The 22,185-nt window shown below is 43.0% G+C and overlaps 1 protein-coding gene across 1 annotated transcript in view; it reads right to left on the reverse strand.

Annotated features, from left to right (window-relative positions):
• LARP1B (La ribonucleoprotein 1B) overlaps positions 1-10,032 on the reverse strand; it is a 46,130-nt gene extending 36,098 nt beyond the window's left edge. The window contains exons 1-3 of the mRNA XM_075199933.1: positions 9,776-10,032; positions 8,908-9,347; positions 871-923 (exon numbers count right to left, since the gene is read on the reverse strand). Of these exons, the coding sequence (XP_075056034.1) occupies positions 871-923; positions 8,908-9,205 (351 nt within the window). The 5' untranslated portion in view covers positions 9,206-9,347; positions 9,776-10,032. The remainder of the gene's footprint in view (positions 1-870; positions 924-8,907; positions 9,348-9,775) is intronic.
• Positions 10,033-22,185: the final 12,153 nt, after the last annotated feature.

The raw sequence follows: 22,185 nt of genomic DNA on the forward strand, positions 1-22,185 counted from the left end.
CATGATAATAACAACCCCTCCCCACCCCCTCCTTTTGGGTGGCGATGTCACATTAGCATTGAGATGATTATACCATACCCATAGTCAGTTCTTTTCTAAAAACAGTCAAGATTTTAACACTACCTAAACATAACCTACAATTGTAATGTCCCTCACTTCTCCAATGGCCCGCACGGTGCAGGCTCTGGGACAAGTTTTATTGCCACGCCACATCAAGATCACATTTTTGCATCAAAAGTAGCTACAATTCACAATGCACAATTAGAGGCTACCATTTTCAAGTCATGGTCCTACCTTGGTCATTGGAATTCTGTAGTGGCCAAAGCTTTATAAAAACAGTCTTAAAGGATATCCTGGGGTTCCAAATCCTTTCAGACCAGAATCTCTCTTTTTTTCTTGGTAACCCAGTCCAATCCCTTACCAAGAGGGTGTGCAATATATCTGGGCTATAGTGGAAAAGTATGGGATGGGGCATAGTGGATAGTGCAGTCTATAATTCATAGTCCAGAGCAAACAGTAATACAGCAAACATTTACAGGTGAGACCAGACCCTATAGCCTTGTGAAGAAGCAAACACAGTGGTGCAGTATAGAAATCCCAAATAGAACAGAAGAAACAAAATCATGATGGGGTCTTTAAAAGCTGCAATCCCAGATATAGTAAAAGAAACACCGTATTCAGCCCCCTCCCTGCTAGGGGCTACTCAATGCAGCTAATTTTCCAGGGCTCTGTCTCACAGCCCCGCTCGAGATAAAGGTCTGTGTAACGGTCTGAGATTATTTCTTCTCCTGCTCAATAATATTCTGTATTTGTTTATCCAGTTTTTACTTAACATACTTTTTTTAATAGTAAAAAAATAAAACAAACTACCTTCTTAGGAGTAGGTTTCCCAGCACGTATAATCTTTGCAGAGAAGGGCAAACCTGAAAACAACAGATTGTATCTGATAAAACATAAACATTATAAAAAATTATCACAAAAATGTTAGCATTAGAGAGAAGACTTTTATAGGTTACTTTATATATATTTTGGGGAGCAATATAAGGGATCATGCAGTTCTTAATCCACCAATTTGATACACTGAATTTTTTTTTTGTTTGTTTTGGTTCTTAATTAAACATTTTTCACCATGAAGTGCACTTTTTTTTTGTATAATACCCTATGTAAAAGTGCGATTTATTTTTCACAGCTGTGTTAATTATGTAGATATGTAAAAACAAATTGATTATGTACCAGAAAAACTACAATTGAATAGCTGGAAGAGAAAATAATCTAGGTAAAAATAGAGATCTCAGCCGCGAGATGATGTGGTAGGACCTTCTGGGAGTTGTCCATAAACAAATGCCCTCAAACATCAATGAGCTGAAGCAGTGTTGTAAGGAGAAGTGGGTTAATATTGCTTAAACACAATGTAGGAGACTGCTAAACTAATGCAGACCACCAATAACTTCCGAGTTGTTGCTGCTAAAGGTAATTCTGCAAGCTACAAAATAGTGGGGTATAGTTACTTTTTCACACATGGCTTCTTTAGGTTGGCTTATTTTTTGTTGAATAAAGACAAATTCTGTTTTGTTGGATTTGTCACAATTTAAGGAATGGGTGAGCACTGAAACACTAACATGTCCAGTAGACTCATTGACAGCAAAATGTAAATCTTACATACTTATCTCAAGGTAATGTTAATTAATTTACAAAGAATTTTAATCATACCTCATAAAACACTGATGTGTTTTATATGTGCAAACCTATGCCAGGAGAACAAGATATAAGGAACACCTTATATACACTTTGCTTAGACTCAGTTCCCCATATTTTCAGCATAGTGGGCAGATGGAAACGCCCTGGGCACCTTAGCGTCATGCCCTTCTGAGAGCATGGCACTGGGTTATGACATCATCCAGCGCCACACCCCAAGCTCATTAGTGATATGGAAGAGCAGCAAACCCAATCCCAGGAAACTAGTTTGAAAATACAGTAAATTCTCCTCAATATTAGGAATGTAAATCAAAATTAATAGTCATGGGCAAAAGTTTTTAGAATGACACATATTGGTTTTCACAAAACTTGCTGCTTCAGTGTTTTTAGACCTTTTTGCCAGATGTTGCTATGGTATACTGAAGTAAAATTACAAGCATTTCACAATTGTCAAAGGTTTTTATTGACAATTGCATTAAGTTTATGCAGAGAGTCAATATTTGCAGTGTTGACCCTTCTTTTTGAAGGCCACTTCAATTCACCCTGGCATACTGTCAATCAATTTCTGGGCACCCATTCTTGCCTAATCAATGCTTGGAGTTTGTCAGAATTTGTGGGTTTTTGTTTGTCCACCCGCCTCTTGAGGACTAACCACAAGTTCTCAAATGGGATCAAGGTCTGGGGAGTTTCCTGGCTATGAACCAAAAATGTTGATGTTTTGATCCCTGAGCCACTTAGTTATCACTTTTACCTTACGGAAAGGTGCTTTATCATGCTGGAAAAGGCATTGTTTGTCACCAACTGTTCTTGGACGGTTGGGAGAAGTTGCTCTTGGAGGATGTTTTTGTAACATTCTTTATTCATGGCTGTGTTCTTAGGCAAAATTCTGAGTGAGCCCACTCCCTTGGCTGAGAAGCAACGCCACACATGAATGTTCTCAGGATACTTTACTGTTGGCATGACACAGGACTGATGGTAACGCTCACCTTTCCTTCTCCGGACAAGCGTTTTTTTAGATGCCTCAAACAATCTGAAAGGAGATTCATTAGACAAAATGACTTTACCCCAGTCCTCAGCAGTCCAATCCCTGTACAATTTGTAGAATATCAGTCTGTCCCCAATGTTTTTCCTGGAGAGAAGTGGCTTCTTTGCTAGCTTTCATGACACCAGGGCATCCTCCAAAAGTCTTCACCTCACTGTGTATGCAGATGCACTCCCACCTGCCTTCTGCCATTCCTGAGCAAACTCTGCACTGGTGGGGCCCGATCCACAGCTGAATCAACTTTAGGAGATGGTCCTGGCGCTTGCTGGACGTTTTTGGGTGCCCTGAAGCCTTCTTCACAACTATTGAACCTCTATCCTTGAAGTTTTTGATGATCCGATAAATGGTTGATTTAGGCGAAATCTTACTTGCAGCAATATATTTGCCTGTGAAGCCCTTTTTGTGCAAAGCAATGATGACTGCATGTGGTTCCTTGCATGTAACCATTTTGAACAGAGGAACAATGATTTCAAGAACCACCCTCCTTTTAAAGCTTCCAGTCAGTTGTTCTAACTCAATAGGCATGACAGAGTGATCTCCAGCCTTGTCCTCGTCAACACTCTCACCTGTGTTAACGAGAGAATCACTGACCTGATGTCAGCTGGTCCTTTTGTGGCAGGGTTGAAATGCAGTGGAAATGTTGTTTTTGGGATACAGTTCATTGTCATGGCAAAGAGGGACTTTGAAATTAATTGCAATTCATCTGATCAGAATGTCATGAAGAGTGGAGTATATGCAAAACTGAGGTATCAGACTTTTTGAAAAATAATACTTGTGTCATTCCAAAGCTTTTGGCCATGACTGTACATTTGGCTGGAACAACAACACTGCACAGAGCAAATTGGGAACCTGCTCGATATACGTGCGCCCCTTCAAACGTGGACTCCACCCACCTTTCAATCCAGGGATGATTCGCTTATCACAGCAGAGAATGGAGGACCTGCTAAACAAATCTCTTCTCACTTTAACCGCTCTCTCCACCCGTCACTGCCCAACTGTTTGAACAAGGTGTGCAGTGTACGGGTATACGAGGAAGTGGTAGATAAATTAAGAGAGCTACAAAGGGGAAGTTCATCCTCCATGCCAAGGGCCGCAAGCACTCAAGATAATCGAATAAATATAAAGCATGCAGGAGGGAGCTTTACTTCCTGGACACCCTAGCTGAAACGACTGGTGGGCAGAGTCCATATTGCAATCAGCACCTATATAACTTACATGTACCTCAGTTTGTATATGAGCTCAAACAGGGGAGTTGAGGCATCAGCGTGGATGGGTTTCTCCTGAAGTGTGGAGATGCAGTGCATGGAAAACCCTGCAGTTCTACTTCACTGATGATGGTACAATAGGGGAAAGCAAAATATGTACATTGAGTACTCTATATTAATACTCTACACTGTGTTAACCAACACATTTCCCATTCCCTTCCCACCACCTTTTAAATTCTCACTAATAATTCTCCTATATGCTAGATGAATGCCTGGAACAGTCATTTCCTGGATGTTCTGTGCTCTGAATCCACAAGTTGGTCAAGCACGTATCTTGCAAGAAAGAAGAAAAACAAAAACAAAAACAACCCAACAACAAAACACTTCTATGCATTACACCTGAAAGGACCGACTTCTGTAGTATGGATGTGGTTCATGTAAGCTTTATTCTAATTAGAACCAAGTTTATAGAGAAGCATGCCTAGTGTTCATATGAGGAACGAGGACTAAGGGCTAGATTTACTAAGCTGCGGGTTTGAAAAAGTGGGGATGTTGCCTATAGCAACCAATCAGATTCTAGCTTTCATTTATTTAGTACCTTCTACAAAATGATAGTTAGAATCTGATTGGTTGCTATAGGCAACATCCCCACTTTTTCAAACCCGCAGCTTAGTAAATCTAGCCCTAAGAGTCGATGGCAATAAAAGCAAGTTAAATTACTTCAGTTAGTTACTGTGTACGCGTAATAAGCAGCAATCTTTTTGTTAGCAGTACCAGACATGTTTTGCAGGATTACATTTGAGTCTAAAAAAGTGCAAACCACATGTGAAAATGCATATAAAAGGCCATGCATTTGTGTACGTGGCCAACGGATATGCAGTTCATATGCGCTGGATACAGGTCTGCGTTCAGAACTCCAGTGGTACAGAGCTTTTCATAATTTCAGTGGATGTGCATTACATGTAAACGCCCCATTAAAATTAACGTGGAAGGTAATAAATATTGTCAGTGTAGCAAACATCCTGCTCCTCACAATTTATCCTACTAGACAGTCTGGGCTAATTCACACTAAAACAAGAGGACAATGAGCATTTGTTTGCCTACTAGTATGGAAACTTACCCCAGGTTGATTTTTTTGGGGGGTGGGGGCTGGAGCCGCTCAGTAGGGGGAGGGAAGCTATGTGTCTCTGCAAAAACAGTGTGCCACACACTCCTCACTGGTTGCTGGGGCTATGGCAATGAGGAATATTGGGACCTCTGGAGTGGCAAACCCAGTGACCCAAGTATAATGGAAAGCAGTTCGTAAGACCCCTTCAATTATACTAAAGTTGCAAAATTAAAAAATAAAAGGGAAAAGAAATGGTGAAAATTGAATAGCCTATAGAACTGTATGTGGAATCCCTGATGAAGCGCTATTCATTGACAGGTGAAATGTATAGATTTGAACCTCATTTACCGATCGGAATTACTGATTCATCTAATCTACTGTATGCTCACTGGTACGACCTGTCTATTGTGCTATATTACATCTAAAGCTAGCAGTGTACATTCAGTTACACGGACTACAGGGCGTGACCATCATATGACCTATTGGCAGTTCCTGCTTCTCGCACGCTGCCGCCGAGTACATGGCAGGACACCCGTACTGCATATCGTTTCCATCGAACGAGTATGATGTTCACATCCAGAGGTTCGGGAGGTGACCCCTTTTTCAACTGAACTGGACTTTTATTAAAGAGGACCGAGGAACTTTGCCGGGGACAACATAACGATAGCCTCTATGGATAAAGAGGTAATTACCAGTTCCTATTCTACTCTCCTCGAGATCCGCAGACTCACCCAGAGTAAAAGCATTGATTTTTTTTATGAACTATCTTCTTCTGCCTGTAATATCAGTTTTCTAGTATTATACCTGGACATTTGTGAGAAATCACAAGAGACTTTTTCTCTATTTGGCCTTTTGCCTATACTGACATATGTATGCTGGATTTGTTGTGTTTTCTCGCTGCTTTTAACAGTACTTGCTTTCTGGCCAAAATCTCTTCTAATTGTTTATTAAATAATCTTAAAATGCAGATGTATTTACCTGGTTTATGCACAGTTATCTAATTGGGAATGAAGCAGCATATATCTGTTTAGTTCACACATATATACAAATCCTTCTATACCAAGCGCCTGGGAGGTTGTCTTTGTATCCGCTATACAGAATGGGTTTTATTTTCACATGTGGTTGCATGTTATGAAATGTACTAATAGTGATGTAAAAGCTGAGAAAATAAGGGGTAGAAGCATACTTGCCAACTCTCCCGGAATGTCCGGGAGACTCCCGAAATTCGGGTAGATGTCCCAGGCTCCCGGGAGAGCAGGCAAATATCCTGCAAATGGCCTCCTGCCGTCAAAATGACTCGATTTGCTGTTAATCATGTGATTTTTCTTGGCCCCTGCCACCGTGACATAAACGACATTTTTGTCGCAGGGGCGGGGCCAAAATGACGAGATTCTCCGCACCCCGCACCCCAACCACGCCCCTGCCTGGGATCTCCCGGAAGGACCTCTTAAAAGGTTGGCAAGTATGGGTAGAAGGCCTTACTACTATTGGACTTTGTGAACAAATGCACTGAACAGAGAGCACAAGGGAAGTATCATGGTCTATCATGGGAACCTGTATGAAAGTCAGCAGTTAGTGGACAGCAAAAGCAGGCTACAGCCTGCTAAAGAAGCATGTCCCTGTTCCTAATAACATTTACAAAACATATAGGGCCCACTTAACCAAAAGGTTACTACTTATCCAACATACATAAATAACAGACGGAGAATTGAGGAAACTTCCAAAAAAACGTCTGTCGTCCAAATTAACCAACAGGAGACTTCTATCCCATTCTGTCCCAATTCTGGATTCTTCACAAACCAAGGACTTAGTTGGTAATCCACTAGAGTACAGAAGTGAATAAAGGGACATTTATAAAACCAATGCAAGAGAAAAAGAACCAAATTGTCAAACCAAGAGAAGCTGCGCGATGTTACACCACTTACATGTGCATACAGATTTACTGCTTCTCCGAATATGGATTGCTACACTGTTTGCATAATGACTTTTGAAATAAATTCAGTTTGCCATAATGAACAGTCAAAAATATGGAAACAAAGAAATTGGGGAACCATTTAAAAGAAATAAACATGCTGGGTTAGAGAAAGCTTGTCTCTCTGAACAAATGCAAAGTAGTCTAGAGTCTTACAATATATTGTGCTATAAAGACAGCAAAAGAACTCATGCTACAAGAACTCAGAATGTGAAAAGATTTATTTAAGTAACATAGTAGCCCATAAACAGTGGCATGATAGTCTTTAGGAGTTTTTATTAGACAACCGATATGGAGAGCCAGAATGAATATAAAGAGTTGGTAGCAAAGATTGAAGGTTTAAAAGGGAACAAATATCAGTTGGCAGGGAAACTGGAAAACCGACATGTCTATTTGAAGAAAGTAAAGTTAGCTTCTGCCCAGGATAAAAACAAAGTAAACATCAAATTTTCAACATGTGAAAGATGATTTAAGAAAAACCAAGACACAGCAACAAGTAAAAAAGGTTAAATGTAAAGAAAACAAACAACCTATATAGCTCTTTATGGTGGTACACATATGACTGGGTTTCGGTGGTCCAGACTAAGGCAAAAATAAAATCGTAAACCATAGTCCAATTCCCCTCAAGGGGGGAGGGGGGGGGGTATCGATACAATTTACTGGATCAAATTCCATGCAAATGTCATATTAATGCAAGAAGCCCTGTATTTCATGATTTGCTAGGAAGTCTAATTGTTTCTTAAACCTACAGTATCTACCAAAACTATATCTGGCAGGAGTGCATTGCCAGAGATTAAATCTATTTTCTAGACTCTCTCACACAATGTTCTGTACGGGCCATGAAAGTGATCCTATCCCACCTTAAACATCTGTTCTGTAACTAAATCTAGCTGCAATAGTATTCCTTTTAGAGAGATGTTCCATACTCTATTAAATTAGTTGCCATTTTTCTGCATTATTTCCCTATTCCTGGACGCCCTTCCTCTGAACTGGAGACCAAAAGAACTGCATATTCAAGGTAAGGCCTCAGAGGTTGCATGAATTTTGTTGGTTAAGGATGAAAAGAAATAGGGTTTTTCACTATATATGCATTTTTTTCTATTAAAGTGTTTATCCTGCTAGGAATATGCTGGCTGAAAGTTATTACAAAATAATGGAGTGATTTCTAAGTAGCATTTGCTTGCTTGTTTTAGCTGCTAACCCCGAAGGTTAGCTGCAACAAGAAAAAAAGCATCATTACATAAACATTCAAAAAAAAAAAAAAAGTGCAAAAAGTCAGAAGTTCCAGAAAAGAGCATAAAATAGACTTGAACACTATAAAGCAACCCTGTTGTCAACAGCAATATCTACTGATGACCTACGCATTAATAAAGCATGTGCCATGCTCAGTCACCAGAACTGTGGATCCTGCTATCAACCATTTAGTAAAGGCTAAAAAGTTGACAGTTTAGTGTTAATTAGGCAATAGAGGTCTTTGAGCTTTTGTACAGGACGCAACTCGTAATATCTTATTATTAGATTATTCTTTATAATGTAGATGTTTTCATTTAAAAAAAATCAAGTTATTTATAGGAGGTGACCCTCAACTCTTGGCCGGTTGATCCCTTGCTGTGATAAGGGACATCGCTAATCACCATGGATATATTTTAAATTGTTTTTTAGATACATTTATGACCAGGACCAGGCTGGGTTGGGGGGGGGGGGGGGGGGGCAGAATGGTTTTGGAGACATGCAGGGAAATAAAAGCAATATTTTTCATATCTCCTTGCATCAAGTACATTAGTGAGGTCACATGTATTAACAGCCAGCCTGATATTAACAAGAAAGTCGCTATAGGATACCAGCTACACAGAAAAAACAGGACATGTTTATACACATTCCTTACCCGAATGTTCATGACCAAGAGATGAGAGGGTATAGTTGGCTGAGCCCATATTGGTTTTCTTGGTCCAGGGGTTCATGCTTGGAGGTGGGGCTTCAATGGGCTTACTTTGGTCACTTATGCAGCAGGCCGAAGGCTGATTAGCAGATCTCTGCTGGTCATTCTCCTTGTTACACCTCTGCCCCTGTGGTATCTGTGCTGGGGGCTTTGAAACCAGCACCATCATGTCTTCATCGCCCCCCTCTTCCATTTGCTCACAGACAGATGATACAATCGGTTGCTTGTGCACCTCCGATGACATCTCCAGAGTTCAAGGAGCCTTGTATGGTGTATATACTGAACAGTAATGTGTGGCAAGATTTATATGTATATGATTCATGCAGAAGTGTGCGACTTATATTGTAAAATGAACTAGAGTACTTCTGAACAAGCAGTGACCATGACTGAAACACAAATGTATGTTGTAAGGATGCAAAAAAAAGAGGAAAAAAAAAAAGTTTCCAATGAGTTTTACACGGTTGTAGAATTGTACATGCTAATAGTTACTTTGTAACAGTGCTGTCATTAAGCAACTGACAACTGTATATGTAGAGGTCAGGGTTGACAGCTAGATACAGTAAGAGCAGAGTGTGCAATAAAATATGTTGTGTACAAGGTGAGGTGAGCCTAGCTCAGCAGCTGCTCGGGTTACAGGAACACAAACAGGGAAGGAGGAGTAGGGTTGGCACTTACAGGGACCACTGACAGGACACAACCACCACACACAGAGCCAGCACCCCCTGACACAAACAATCGGTGAGGTGTAAATATGATCGGTACCCCCCCAGCTGTTCGTAGAGCGTTCACGACACAGCAGCGTTTATTTACTTACAACCCGTGCACGTCCCCGGAACACGCCCATTCGCTGGTGCGCGCTCAGCTTGCAAGAGAGCTGGCCTGATACGCGCATGCGCGATGAACTATTTCATGTCCACGACGGTCCTTCCAGCTGTCGGGCCATAGAGGAGTGCTGAGCGGCTGCTTTGGTCATATAGTTGTCAGTAGTGATCTACCCCTCACCATTTATCCCTACAAAATAGGGAACAAATAAACCACGCCCCCAATTCGCCGAAACAAGACCTAATCCGGGCAACCAGGCTCACTGTGTGGTCTCCACCCCTCAGTGGTCGGCGAATAGGGACAGAGGGGGTAAGGCAGTGGGGCTGGAGCCGCCCTTGTGTCACTTCTCTGACATCTTTATATCTGTCCGTGACACTGTAGAGTCGGCGGCGTTACCCCAGGACATTGCTGGCTGCAACCTCTACGTTATTTAAGGAATAGTATTATTAATAGCACTAGTCTGTACTCATATTTACTTATCATTTATTTATATAAATAGTACAATATAAAGTACACTAACTAGTCAGAAGCCAATTAAACCACCTTATTATTGGATAGAAACCCATGCAAACACAGGGAGAGCTACAAACATCACACCAATAGGTCCAAGGTTGAAATCAATCCCATCATCCCAAGGAGGCAACAAAGTTAATGCTCATGTCAGGGGTAAATGTAATTAAAGTCATACTTGCCAACTTTTCCTCGTTGGCTTCAGGGAGATCCCGGGGGAGGTTATCGTGCGGGGAAGGCTTGACGAATCACATAATTTTGGCGGGGCTGAGATGACGCAATATTTGCATCATTAAGCCCCCCCACCACTTATCTATCTCCCGGGAGCCCGGAAGGTCTCCCAGAAATGCATGAATCTCCCGGACATTCCGGGAGAGTAGGCAACTATGCGTTAAAGAAAAACAGCTAATGAATTTCTAGAGACTGAAGTGTCTTTTACATTTCTGTCTCCATTACTGAAGTCATGTTGTCTTACTTGTCAGTGTTTGATTAAATCGTGGTCTCCATGAAAATGGCCACCTCCATAGGCATCAATACATGGACATAGGACATCATTTCTGAACTGTGTCATCATGCGACAGATGGCAAAGCCAACCACGTCTTGTACTGGCTCAGCATCAGGGAGAATGCCAGACTCTTCAGGGAGTGAGGGAGATCACCCCTAGTTCAGGGAGTCTCCCTGACATTCAGGGAGAGTTGGCAAGTATGATTAAAGTGTAGGTCTTATGGCACTTTGCAAATTGCCACACGACACCATTGGTTTTCACCTCAATCTCAGGATTTACTATCTTTTGATTTGGAGAGTGACAACGCGAACCTTTGGTGATGTGCATGGTATCTGGTCGGATGGTACCAGGGTTAAAATTAAATGTACTGCAAGTGTTGGCTATAATTCTCATACAATGACGTGTTGTTGCAACCCAATTGTGAATCTGAAGACTGACAGATTAGTCTGGCTATGCGGAATTGGACTACAAGGTACCCTGCTCAGGAAAGCCTTTTAATACAGCCTGCAGTAGATTTTTTTACTACAAGTGTCCACATGCACTCCCACTTTTAAATTAAAAAAAAAAAAGCAAAACTGCAATTGATTACATTTATTTCTGCATCTTCACTAATACATGCCAAATAGTAGATGTTACACTCTTTCAAATCTACTAGGAGGATAAATAAATTAACATGTCTGTCAAGCAGCAGGCATTTTACAACCAGAGCTAGTCAGTGGCACCATATAGGTACTTGTTATAGAAATCATTATGTTAGGCATAAAGCTGAACTTGTGTACACTGGAGCCAATAGACAGAGTTGCTAGAGTGGCGCATTATCAGGGCCTGATCAACCAATAGGCTGATCAGGCTGCAGCCTGGGGGGCGCAGCGTTGCCGAGATTAATTTACTTTCTCCCTGACATCTTTTTTTTATTAAGGCAGCGATGGGGCTGGAATAATCGGGACCGCCCCTTGTCTAAAGGGGGCACCCCGACTGTCACTACTACATGACAGGCAGTCTGACAGCGATCGCTGCTAACTGCCTGTCAGTGCGGCCACGGGAGCTTCTTACTGTGGTCATGTGAGATCAGGACTTCCACACCTCAGTTGACCACAGTAAGAAGCATCCGCGGCCACACTGACAGGCAGCTAGCAGCGATCACTGACAGGCTGCCTGTCATGTATAGCACTGGAGAGGACTGCTGCCCAGGAACAACAGGTAAGTCTTAATGTCTGGGGGCAGAGGGGCTGGTAACAATGATAAAGGGGCAAGTAAAGGGGCAGGTGAAGAGGCTAATGGGACAGGTAACAATGCTAAAGGGGCAGGTGAAGAGGCTAATGGGGGCAGGTGACAATGCTAAAAGGGGGCAGGTGAAGAGGCTAAAGAAATGGTTGAGGGGGCTATTTAAAAAAAATAGAGCAGCTTTAGGGTGGGCATAATCTTTGTATTGTGTGGCGGTTATGAGGATGGTCTCTTTGGTTCTAAGGTTATTAGAATATTACATTTTAGTCAGGTTGTGCAGTTAGAGGTTTATATTTGATTATAGCTCTTTGACAACAATTGTCATATATTTTATTGCCTACATATGCCTGTGCAGCACAGGCTGTGCTATTGGGTAGTTTTTTCTGGCCACAATGGACTGTTGTGTTTTGGAGCCTAATCATTCAGGACTTGTTAACATATTCAAAACAGGACTCCAACTTTCCAGAAGCCAGCTAGAAGACAATAAAGCTGCAAGAACAGGGAACAGAGAAGAGCAAGAACAGGTAAGAGAGAATGCACAATCTGTCTAAATTTGAATCATGGTGAATTCTCCTGAATATACATATTCAGGAGTATTCCTATACGCTTATATTGGTGGGGGGGTGCTGCGACAGTAATAGCCTAGGGCGGCTGGAACCCTTAATCGGGCCCTGCGCATTATGGTTAAAAAGTGCTCACACGTGTTGAACATTGGTCAGATTACGGATACAAAACTGTTTGTTCCCAATTGTAAAGTGCTACGGAATCTGCTAGCGTTATATGAATGAAGTTGATGATGGGCCAGAAAATAATATGCATGCCGTGCACATTATCAGACCAGCATTCACATACATTGGATGCTTTTTTTTCTTGATAGATTAATGAAATGCACTGATATTATGCTTATCCATGTATTGGAATATACCACTGTGATGAAAAGTACCTTTGCGTGTACAAGCCCCTAGTTATATAAGGAAGCCAAGGACCAAGACTAAAGTCCAGGGCTTATATAGGGCCTGCATCATAGGAGCAATGCTCTTTTTAATCAATCATTAAGTACCAGTATTCAACTGGATCACATCTAATGAATAAAGCTTATGTGACCATGTCTACTTAATATTTTTCATTGAATGAAAGCAGCAGCACATCTCTACTAGGTCTTGCTAGAGACAGGGATAGGCTGCTCCTTGTCCCTGGTGGGGTGCCCTAGTGATCAAGAATTCATCCATGAATGATTTTTGAATATTGTTTTATTGTAATAATTATCTAATTAATGCTTTGTTATTACTAAGTTATATGTATTTTATGTGGCTATTCTTATATACTAAGTTGGAGATATGGCAAACTTCAACACCAGTTCCCACTGTTCTGTCTCTTTGAGCACACATGCTGTGGGGTTTAGAATATGCTGGTGAATGCTACATTTTCCTACACTTTCCAACATGGCAAGATAAATATATCCCTCTCCCCACCATGTGCATAAAGATTCTTGACAGCATAAATATCCAAATACTCCAAAAACATACTAGTAGGTTAATTGGCTGCTATAAAAAAAAATTGACCCTAGTCTCTGTTAGGAAATTTAGACTGTAAGCCCCAATGAGGCAGGGACTGATGTGAATGAGTTCTCTGTACAGCGCTGCGGAATCAGTGGCACTATATAAATAAATGGTGATGATATCCCTGCTCCATCTTATTTTTTATTTACCCTCTGCAGGGGTGAATATTCACTTGTGTGGGTTCTCTCAGCACTGCTTACCCGTCCTCTGCGGTGGCAACATCCCTTGGTGTATAAGACATGGTCACTGTGCTCTCTTAGCCCAAGCTCCAGGCATCTGTCAGGTACATTTTGTTAGCTATATCACTTGTACCAACTACAGGGCCAACTGATAGTGATGACTGACCTGCATATATGCCAGAACATGTGTATACACGTAAGAGACACTATAAAAATGCATTGTATGTACAGTACACATTAAGAAAAACTTGATTTATGTTTTTTTATGTAAAATATAACATTTAATTTAACTTTTCATACATGCGCAGCAGCTGACAAACAAAAGGTCACCATAGAAGGCAGCCATCATGCTGAAAGTAAGAGACTTTATATCCACAAGCATGGGTGAAGCCTTGTTGAAAGGCATTTCACTACCATTAATATTAAGTTGTTTTGTGGCATTTTTTCACATGTGATTGTTATAAATGATTGCCCTAAAAAAAAAAAAAAAAAAATTATATATATATATATTCATTCAGGAATAACTGAAAAGAGGATTTATGTACTTACGTTAAATCCGTTTCTCTGATTCCGTCTGGGGGACACTGCTTACCATGGGTTGTGGAGGGGAGCACGGGAGTTGGCACCTAGCTAGTTAAGTTTAGCAGACGCCTCCCCTCTACAATCCCCCTGCCCCTTCCTGTTCAGTTAATTAAAAAGCCCAAGGAGAAAAGGCCAAACAAGAACACACAGAAGAAAAGCAGAAGGGAGGGATCGCAGTGTCCCCCAGACGGAATCAGAGAAACGGATTTAACGTAAGTACATAAATCCTCTTTTCTCTTTCATCCAGTCTGGGGGACACTGCTACCATGGGGACGTTCTAAAGCAGCCCCCTAAGGGTGGGACTACTCTGAAAGCCCCGCTCGTAGAGCACTATGAGCGAAATTTGCATCCGCGGATGCAAATACATTAAACTGGTAAAATTTTGTAAAGGTGTGGACAGAGGACCAGATGGCTGCCCTGCAAAGCTGGTCTGCAGAAGCCCCATTTCTCGCTGCCCATGACGCCCCTACCGATCTGGTGGAATGGGCCGTAAGTCTCTCTGGCACAGGACGGTTAGCCTTAATGTAAGCTTGCTTAATGGTTGCCGTAATCCATCTTGCAATGGACTGTTTTGAGGCTGGCCAGCTTCTCTTATTAGCATCATAAAGAACAAACAGAGAATCTGTACGTCTAATCTGAGAAGTTCTTTTGACATAAATGCGGAGAGCCCTAACCACATCTAACTTTTCCATAGACTGTTGATCCGAATGGGAAGAAGATGAAAAGACCCGTACTACAATTTCCTGGTTCAGATGGAAAGCCGAAACTACTTTTGGAACGAAGGAAGGGAGGGTTCTTAACACCGCTCTGTCCTCGTGGAAAACCAGATATGGTTCCCGGCAAGCCAGAGCTCCTAATTCTGAAACCCTACGTGCAGATGCAATAGCTAAAAGAAAGACGACCTTACAGGTAAGACACCTAAAATCTGCCGTAGGTAATGGCTCAAAAGGAGGCCCTTTAAGCATATCCAGTACCAGGTTAAGATCCCATGGTGCTGTAGGCGGAACGTAAGAGGGCTGAATATGTAAGACTCCCTGAAGAAAGGTCCTGACGTCAGGCAAGTCCGCTAACTTCAGGTGAAAGAAAACTGAAAGCGCTGAAACCTGAACTCTTAATGAACCTAAACGGAGCCCTGCTTCCAGCCCATCCTGAAGAAAGGCCAATAAGCGAGGGAGACGAAAAGAAGATGTGTGACAGGACTTATTTTCGCACCATCTAATATATGCTCGCCAAATCCGGTGATAGATGCAAGCTATTAAGCATCCACTACACTGGGGGAAAACCCCCTAGCTCTCCAGAGGCTGGCTTCAACAGCCATGCCGTTAAACTGAGCGGAGGTAAATTCTGGTGACAGAAGGGACCTTGAAGAAGAAGGTCGTCTCGTAACGGAAGACGAAATCCCTGTCCTTCCGCCAGAGATTATGTCCGCGTACCACACTCGGCGCGGCCATGAGGGAGCTATTAGAATTACCGGCAGACCGCCTTGCCTTACCCGCCTGAGCACGCGAGGAAGCATGGAAATCGGAGGAAACAGGTTTCCCAACCTGAACTCCCATGACATCGTCATTATGTCCACTGCTAAGGGGTCTCTTGCCCTTGCGCAAAACCTGGGAACTTTCTTGTTGTGTCTGGAGGCCATGAGATCTATATCCGGAAGACCCCACCTCTGAACTAGAGACTGAAATACTTCCGGATGGAGTGACCATTCCCCCGGCATCATTTGATTTTGACTTAGGTAGTGGGCCTCCCAATTCTTTATTCCTGGAATGAATACTGCCGATATTGCTGGAACATATTGTTCTGCCCAAACCAAAATCTGAGCTGCAATTTCCATTGCAGCTGCACTCCTGGTTCCTCCCTGCCTGTTGACATATGCCACAGCCGTGGCATTGTCGGACTGAACTCTGACAGGGTGGCCCTGGAGGAGAGACTGGGCCCCCCGAAGGGCTAAAAGAATTGCCTTCAACTCCAACATGTTTATTGATAAGGCTGATTCCTGAACCGACAAAAGTCCCTGGAGCTGGAGGTGCAGGATTACCGCCCCCCAACCTTTCAGACTGGCATCTGTCGTGGCTATGATCCATGACCATGGAGCGAAGGACCTGCCCACCGACAGGTGATCCTGATTCAGCCACCACTGGAGCGATTCTCTCGCCCCCGGAGACAGCGAAATCTTCTGGAGATCCAAGTGTATGTGGGATCCTGACCATTTTCATAACAGATCCCACTGGAAGCATCGAGAATGAGCCCGGCCGAAGGGGATCGTTTCGAAGGAGGGCACCATCTTCCCAAGCAGCCGCATGCACAAACGAATTGAGGGATTGGGAGAGGACAAGACCTGAGATGTTATAGCCCGGATTGAACTGATCTTCTCCGTAAGCAGGAACACCTTCTGCCGACAGGTATCCATGATCAGCCCCAGGAAGACCATGCGTTGACACGGAACCATCTGGGATTTCTTTAAGTTTATCAGCCACCCATGGCTCTCAAGGACTGCCAAGGTGAGGGATAAGTGCTGACGTAAGCAAATCTGAGGAGGATTTGATGAGTAGATCGTCTAAATAAGGAACGACCTACACTCCCTTTAGGTGAAGACACACCGCCATGACCGCCATGATCTTCGAAGACCCTCGGAGCTGTGGAGAGGCCGAAGGGAAGGGCCCGAAACTGATAGTAGGAGAACCCCACTGTGAATCTTAGGAGAGACTGATGGTCGCTCCAAATGGGAACATGGAGGTATGCGTCCTTTATGTCTATGGAGGCCATAAACTGATTTTCCACTAAGCCGTTTATTACCGACCTCAGGGATTCCATCTGAAATCTGTCCACTCGTAAGTGCACATTGAGGCCCTTTAGGTTTAAAATGGGACCCGTCCAGCTTCTTGACCAGAAACAGATTTGAATAAACTCCCTGTCCCTTCTGGTTGTCTGGGACCCTGCAGATGACTCTTTGCGAAAGAAGAGAGGCGGCACAAGCCTGTATTGCCTGTCTTCTTGTTGGATCTCGGGGTAGAGGGGTTACAAAGAAACGATGTGGTACAGGACCCAGCAGGTCTATCATGTACCCCCTTGATATAATGCCCCGAATCCAAGGGTCTTGGGAAGACGCTGCCCATTGTTCCCAAAACAGAGACGGACGTCCCCCCACCGGCACCCCCTCCTGCAGAATAGAGTGGCCGTCAGGATGCAGGCATCTCCTGGGTCTTGGAGGCCTGGCGCATACGAGCTGCAAGCGAGGATCTACCCCTGGCAGAGGAGCCTCGAGCATTTGGTTGTCTACCTCTAAATGACTGTCCCCTAGGCAAGGAGGTCCCCCTAAAGTGCTGACGAAAGGAGCTGACACGAGAAGTCCGGCCCCTACTTGAAAATACCGGCAAAGAAGTGCTTTTGCCCCCTGTTGCCTGGGAAATCATAGTATCCAGTTCCGGGCCGAACAGACCTGCTGTTGAAAAAGGAATGGCTTCAACAGACTTTTTTGACTCCGCATCTCCTTCCCAGGATTTCAGCCATAACGTTCTTCTTGCTGAAATAGACGCAGCCTGAATTAAGGAGGACACAGACGCTGTGTTCTGGGTCGCCTCATAAAGGTACCCCCGATGCTTCTTTCAAGTGCAAAGCCAGGGGAAGTAAATCAGAGTCTTGTAAGGCCTCTGCCAGTTGGTCTGCCCATGCTTCCATGGCTCTAGCAACCCAAGCTGAAGCAAATGTGGGTCTAAAAGAAGAACCTACAGCCACAAATATAGATTACAGCTGGGATTCCACTCTGCGATCATTGGCATCCTGCAGAGTTGCTGAACCTGGGACTGGTAGCAAAGTGTGTCTGGCCAAACGGGCTACTGGAATATCCACCTTAGGAATACTCTCCCAGCGAGCCACGTCCTCCTCCTGCAATGGATACAGGGAAGAGGACCTTCTGGGAACAGAGAACCTTCTATCAGGCTGTTTCCAGGCTCCCTCTGCAATATCTCTGAGTTCTACCGAAGGGGGAAAATGGGAAGCCTTCCTTTTGGCCTTCTTAATTAGACTTCTGTCTCTAGGAGTAGGATCCTCCGGTTCTGGGAGGTCCAACGCCTGTCTCACCGCTAAAACCAAATCATCAATAAATTGGCTTTTAGAGTTCTCTTCCTGTCCCAAAGGTTAAACCTGGTCAGGATCAGAATTAATTTCCCCCTCCTCCTCTGAGAACCCCTCAGAGTCTGAAAGGACCATAAGGGTATTATCGGATCTATGCCACTTTCTTTTAGCAGGTGGGATGTTTGGGGATTCAAGTAACTGGTTCAGTTTATCCAAACCCTTTATAAATGCTGCAGACCATGCCGGTTCTGTGGGAACAGGGGCCTGGTCCGTAAGCAATGAGGAAGGTCCTGGTATAGACGTTCCCATAGAACCTGAGGTAGCGGGGAGGGCCAAAGGTGTACTAGCATTTTTAGCCACTGAGGCTGCCACATTAGATAGCAATTGATTGGATTGTAAAACCATCTGTGCTAAAGAGGAAACCGACTGTGTCAGGGAGGCCACCCAGGCCGGTTCCTCCATCAGTGGGGCTGAAATAAGCTGTGTTTGCACAGGGGGGACCCCTGCTTCGCAGACAGAGCAGAGCGCCAACGGGTCCTTCTGCCCACAAGGTAATTTTACATTACATCTTGAACATGTGAAATATTTTGCCATAGCGCCCTTTCCCTTATCTGTCATTTTTATAAAGGAAGGCACACCAAACACACAGGCTTAAGTTGTAAATTTAGCTGAGAGAGAGAGAGAACAGTGGAAAAAAAAACAAGTAATCAACTAATCTGACATAAAAGTTGTACTTGTAATTTGTTAAACAACCAAATAATATATTGGCAAGTAGGAGAACTATAATATAACCCCTACTAGCCCACTTTGCAGTCAGCAAATACAGTAAAATGTGTTTAAATAATCAGATACTTAGCCCACAGGCCAAACAGGGGAGAAGTCCAATAGCAGTGTCCTTTTCCCGGGCTTCTCCTTGGTGCCAGAAGACCGGGCTAGTCAACTTTTCTCTGGAGGGCAGGGGAGCTCTATGTCTTAGCTTTCCCCCCTCTTAATGCTGTATCTCTGTAGATTTTTAGAGGCCACCTTATAAAAATAAATAGGTGGTATATGGCAGAGTAGTGGAGACCTCAATTGAGGTCTCCGCAGCGGATTTGCACCCAGATGCCCCCTCCTATGCATGAGGGGGGATCTTGGTATGGCCCCTTTCCGATTTCTGTCCTCCGCAGAAATCCAAGATGGCCGCCGGCATTTTGTTTCTTCCAAAAACCGGCACTCCATGCCCACAGTGGCAGCGCCGGTTATCGGGGAGGCCCCAAGGGTGACAGCGGTCCGGAGAGACCACCTGTCACTCAGTATTCAGGCACCCTATTTACTCTGCCAGTGAGAGCCTCTGGCTCTCATCTGACAGAGCAGTGCCTACGCTGCTGTTCTGTGGCGTGTGTTCTCTATAATAGAACACACTCCCAGTCTGCCACCAAAAAGGAGTTCCTATAAAAAAGGAATTAAATGAAATAAAATAAAGTGAAAAAAACACTAACAGTACTAAAACACTGCCCAACTCCATGGGCACCTAAAATAAACTGAACAGGAAGGGGCAGGGGGATTGTAGAGGGGAGGGGTCTGTCAGCAGTGCTAAAGATTAACTAGCTAGGTGCCAACTCCCGTGCTCCCCTCCACAACCCATGGTAAGCAGTGTCCCCCAGACTGGATGAAAGAGAAATATGATTTCTATTTTTTGCTATGTGCTAGTATTTTTAACTGCTGTTTTCAATTATTTACATGATGTTCACTTGAGATTATCTATGAAAATGTGTTGCTTTTGCAATTCAATACTTTTCCTTTATGAGGTATTATATTAATGTACACTATCCTTGTATTTACTGTTCTATTTGCTATTAATATTTATCTTTATACACAAATAGGAACAAACAAATGATCTCAAGGTGATACTTAGGCTAATCAAGTCCTCTTTGGCAAGTGGTTCACACTACTCTGGAACTAGATTTCAGGATGCCAAATCAAAATAAACGAAGGGCTTCCCACAGGCGGTCTCTCTCCATAATTGCTTTTACTTCTACTTCATATTGACTCACGTGTACCCGTTTATACAGGTCTCATATCATATACTTAATTCTCTGCCACAGCCCTACTCCTGTCTGGTGTAATACGTCAGTTTTTCTCCAGGTTGAGCGGGAGGTTCTATACCTTCACTCAGTATTTACTGAAAACCATTCCTCTTGCATATACTTGCAACTTGCTATGGCAGCCACTGTTGCCATTTATAAGCAATTTGTCAGCTGAAGCGCTTCAGAAACTATTTACGCTAGGGTCACTAAATTATTTACGATAGGGTCACTAAGATCTTCAGTAAACAACTGTTTTCGTGGTAGAAAAGTGTGGTGTACTAAAACAACAATATCACTCAACTCCTAGAGCAGACTCTAAAAGATGTACTCTAATGTTAATGTGCTAGAACAGGGGTACCCAACCAATAAGAAAATAAGGGGGCATTCAGTTCAACACTGTGTTTCTGGAACAGTCCACAAAGACACATCGTGCCAATGTTGAGAAAGGAATCTTGACTCATTTTTCCATGCACCCCATGGAGGTAATGGCCAGCAATCGGCACAGCTGGACAATGCAGTGATGTCCAGTGACATCACGGCCAATTGAATCTCTCTCTAAAAAACAAAGAATATCTTCTAGATGCCACAAAGAGCCATGCCTCTTCAGATGCCCATCATACCCCCTCCTATGCTCATCACACCTCCCCCACTTACCACTACAGCTGAAGCCCTAGGACTCAGCAGTGCTCTCCCTCCAGAGGAAGTACACACACTACACTCATTCCTCCTCCTCCAGTATGCTGTGTGACCTTCCCTGCATTGAGCAGAGAAGGTCCCGTGATGTGGAAGTCGTCTGCTGCGTATCAATTGTTACTCTCTGCTTAAATAGCACCCCCCCTCCCCTCCCATTCCTCACCGCTGTAAGCCACATTTAAAATACAAAAGAGTCGTGGGTTAGTCACCAATGCGCAACACAAACGTAGACCACAATTTTTGAACCTACATCATGTTTACCAATACCTTAAAAGGAAATGATCATTAACACTCAAAGAAAAAAAACAACAATATACACAACAAATTCGCTGCTCCAGTTAAGCAACGCTCTGTGTTTTCTGGAACACTCCATACATTATTCCACACCTCTTTGCTAAGTGGCAGCATTGGAAATTCTCTTTGAAATAGGAACCAGGTTATTGGCTTACTGAAGACCATGATATGATATTTGAGATAAACTCAAGTGTATATATACATATAAAATTTATTTTTTTATTTATCATTTAGGCACTTTCTTGACCAGTGAAAAAAATCATGCTGATGTGACATAAAAACACGGTAAAGTATATTCTTGACAGTAAACCATTTACATTCAATGATTATATTACAGCCACGAGGTATATTTGAGTTTTACATCCTTCTTGAATCATTAAATTTTACACACCAGGCTGTTAAAGAGTTAGAAAAATGAAGTACAAAGCACTCAGTATGTTTATGAAAACAAACAAGACATGTTAAGCAGTAATTTGCCAAATCTACTTAAAAACAAAACAAAAACTTTAGCATTAAGGAAAACCCGATCACACCCTTCAAAGAAAAACCTGTTCATATAGACACACACAGACATGTGCTTTTGTATGAATCGCATTTCAAAGGCTGTGCCTAATGATCAGTGTATATTCCCTTCTTTTCAGACATCTGGAAGAGCAGCACCATACTGGAAAGTGTCATGATTTTTTAATACAAGCCCCATGAACTGTGCTTAATA

Source organism: Mixophyes fleayi, chromosome 1 (genome assembly GCF_038048845.1).
Source record: "Mixophyes fleayi isolate aMixFle1 chromosome 1, aMixFle1.hap1, whole genome shotgun sequence".
NCBI classification, from domain to species: Eukaryota; Metazoa; Chordata; class Amphibia; order Anura; family Limnodynastidae; genus Mixophyes; species Mixophyes fleayi.